The sequence below is a fragment of the Phymastichus coffea genome, unplaced genomic scaffold (assembly GCF_024137745.1).
Source record: "Phymastichus coffea isolate CEN01 unplaced genomic scaffold, Cenicafe_Pcof_1.1 PCOF00014, whole genome shotgun sequence".
Classification (NCBI taxonomy): Eukaryota; Metazoa; Arthropoda; class Insecta; order Hymenoptera; family Eulophidae; genus Phymastichus; species Phymastichus coffea.
This window is the reverse complement of record NW_026706825.1, coordinates 5,658,662-5,661,157: the sequence shown is the minus strand read 5'-3', so window position 1 is coordinate 5,661,157 and position 2,496 is coordinate 5,658,662. Positions and strand designations below refer to the sequence as shown.

General features: G+C 37.4%; 1 protein-coding gene across 1 annotated transcript; it reads left to right on the top strand.

Moving 5' to 3' along the window:
- The first annotated feature begins 513 nt into the window (after positions 1-513).
- LOC131674142 (histone-lysine N-methyltransferase KMT5B-like) lies at positions 514-1,449 on the top strand. The gene is made up of 3 exons (XM_058952666.1): positions 514-1,213; positions 1,306-1,380; positions 1,433-1,449. Exons 1-3 carry the CDS (start codon positions 514-516, stop codon positions 1,447-1,449), a joined length of 792 nt encoding a protein of 263 aa, XP_058808649.1.
- The last annotated feature ends 1,047 nt before the right edge of the window (positions 1,450-2,496 follow it).

Here is a 2,496-nt window from a genome sequence, read left to right as displayed (position 1 = left end):
TATTGAAGGTGATGATACGCTTATTCCGGGAGTAAATGTGTTCGTTTGGGACAAGCGAGGAATAGTAGTAACTTTCTGTTGTTGGCACTATCAAAATTTTTAGCTATTTGTATGCGTTTGTACGCACGCGTATGCGCATATGTGGCGAGGGCTTCAAGGAGACGGAACCCTCCTATCCCCTCCGTACGTATCTCCGAAGGAGCCTACTATCTGCCGCGCCTCTCGCGGCGGTTATCCGTAAACTCAAGTTACTGTTACTCAAGTTACTGTTACTCAAGTTACTGTTACTCAAGTTAATATTTTCTATCCTCTTTTGTAGCCACGGGCTTTTATCTCGCATAGAATGAATTTTTCGGAAACATTAACTTGAATAACGGTTACTTGAGTTTACGGGTAACCGCCGCGAGAAACACAAAACTTATACTAGCTGCTACATCTCCTATATACAGTCTCCATATTTCAAAACTGTTTATATAAATGAAATATTTTTAATAGTTGAATTAGCATACAAATATGAAAATGCAAGCACAAACCTTGTGTAACCTAGATGATTTAGCTAAATTATTGATTGTTGATAAATTCATTGATAATGTTCGAAAAATTAATAGAGAACTATCTTCAGAATTTTCTCTTAAGTTAAAATCGAAAAACCTAGAAAATTTATACGTAAAATACATACAAACTGGCCATATTGAAAAAACATTATCTCAATTAGAAACAATTGCTACAGAGCTGAATGATTTTTATATTTGGAACATCCCTTATAAATTTTGGCTGAGAAATTATTTCAAGTTATATTTGAAATTTTTCCACCCTGAATCAACAGTCAAATTAGAAACTTGCCTGAGATATTCAAAAGAAAACTTTAAAGGTGTAAAAGTGACAGCTGCTAAGAATATTGAAGCTAATGCTGTACTAAAAAATGTTTTTGGCTACTACAAACGCATTAGTATTGCAAAGAAAAAATTATTAACGGCACAAAAATTGGACTTTTCACTTTTGACAAATTCTAGAACGAATGATGAAAACATCTTTTCAGGATCAATAGCATTTGTAAATCACGATTGTCATCCTAATGTTGAATACATTACAGCAGAAAAGCATTTAGTTTATTTGAAAAGCCTGACAGATATAAAAGAAGGTGAGGAAATTCTAGTTTATTATGGAGATAATTACTTCGAAGAGAACAATAAAAATTGTGAATGTGTAACCTGTAATTTAAAAGGTTTGGAATCTATTATTAAATTCTGTGTGTATATATACTTTTATGTTATATCTATGAAAAGTAATTTGTGAATTTTTTAGATGTATTAAAAAATAATGAAACATCTAATATAAATTTGGAAGTAAGTAACATGGAAAGAATAACAAATAACTGTGGTACGTATTTTTTTATTTTAGTTTTAATTTTTCAATGATAAATTTCAAACAGAAATAGAGATATTATAAGAAGGATATTTTGTTTACACTATAAATTTTCTATTGAAATCAAATAAAATGTTATTGCTATTATATATGCTGTATGCTATTGACATCATATTTGAAAATGCTTTTTCTATCATTGTTGTCTTGTTTTTTTTAAAGTTTTGTTTAATTTTGTAACGAGCGGGCTCGTTAAGAAGTGGATGAGCGATTTCGAAATAGCGCGTCATGCGCAAAAGACCCGCGCAGCGAGAGAGAGAGAGAGAGATATAGCGAGAACACGCGGGCAAAGGGAGTACACGTGAGACCGGCAAGGAGAACGTACGTGAAAAAGAGCCTTTGTTTTGTTTTTGTGATATCCGAGCGTGGAATCAATCCCGGAGAGGAAAAGTCGAGCAACCGTGAGGAGTGAGTGCTGGGGGTGTGAAAAAGATAGAGTAACGACCAAGAAGTAAGGGCGACCGATTGAAAGCTGTCGCACGAGCCGAGGGGCCCGACGCGTCGCTCATCACCCATCAGAACCAGCCGGCAAGGCACCCATCCTCGACGACTCTGGGCGACGACAGTCGAATAACCGGGCTCGAGAACCAAGGCGAAGCTGTCTGCAGCAGTGTTCGCCCGCGTAAGTCTCCTCTTTTGTTTTCGAGATTGCGAGCGAGAATTCCGGGAAGCGAGCACATGTGAACAGCGCCGGCTGCGTGGAGTTCAGATTTGTATTTTCCGTCTCTCTCTCTCTCTCTCACGTGTACGTACGATTAGGTTGCGTGTCGTGAATCTCTCAGCCAACGTGAATAGTCGCGCCTATGTAGTTATAAGGAGTAAATAAACCCGGCAGAAACATATTAATCAGCCGGCATATTTATTCGACCATCCCGAACATTCTCTACGTTTCCTTTTCCTTCGTACCGCTTTCTAAGAACCCTCGACCATTGCTTTCCTTTATTATTTCGTGCTTTCGCGCCCGTTTCCAGGCTGCGCGACCAGCACAGAGCTAGTCAGAAGAAGAGGAAAATAACGAACGATGGTAGTACATAAATCTTGTTAACGGATGACGATTTATCACACATAATAAAT

Coding starts and splice junctions, on each gene's coding strand:
- LOC131674142 (XM_058952666.1), top strand. CDS start 514: ATGAAAATGCAAGCACAAACCTTGTGTAACCTAGATGATTTAGCTAAA. Junction 1,214..1,305: donor AAATTGTGAATGTGTAACCT/GTAATTTAAAAG, acceptor TGAATTTTTTAG/ATGTATTAAAAAATAATGAA.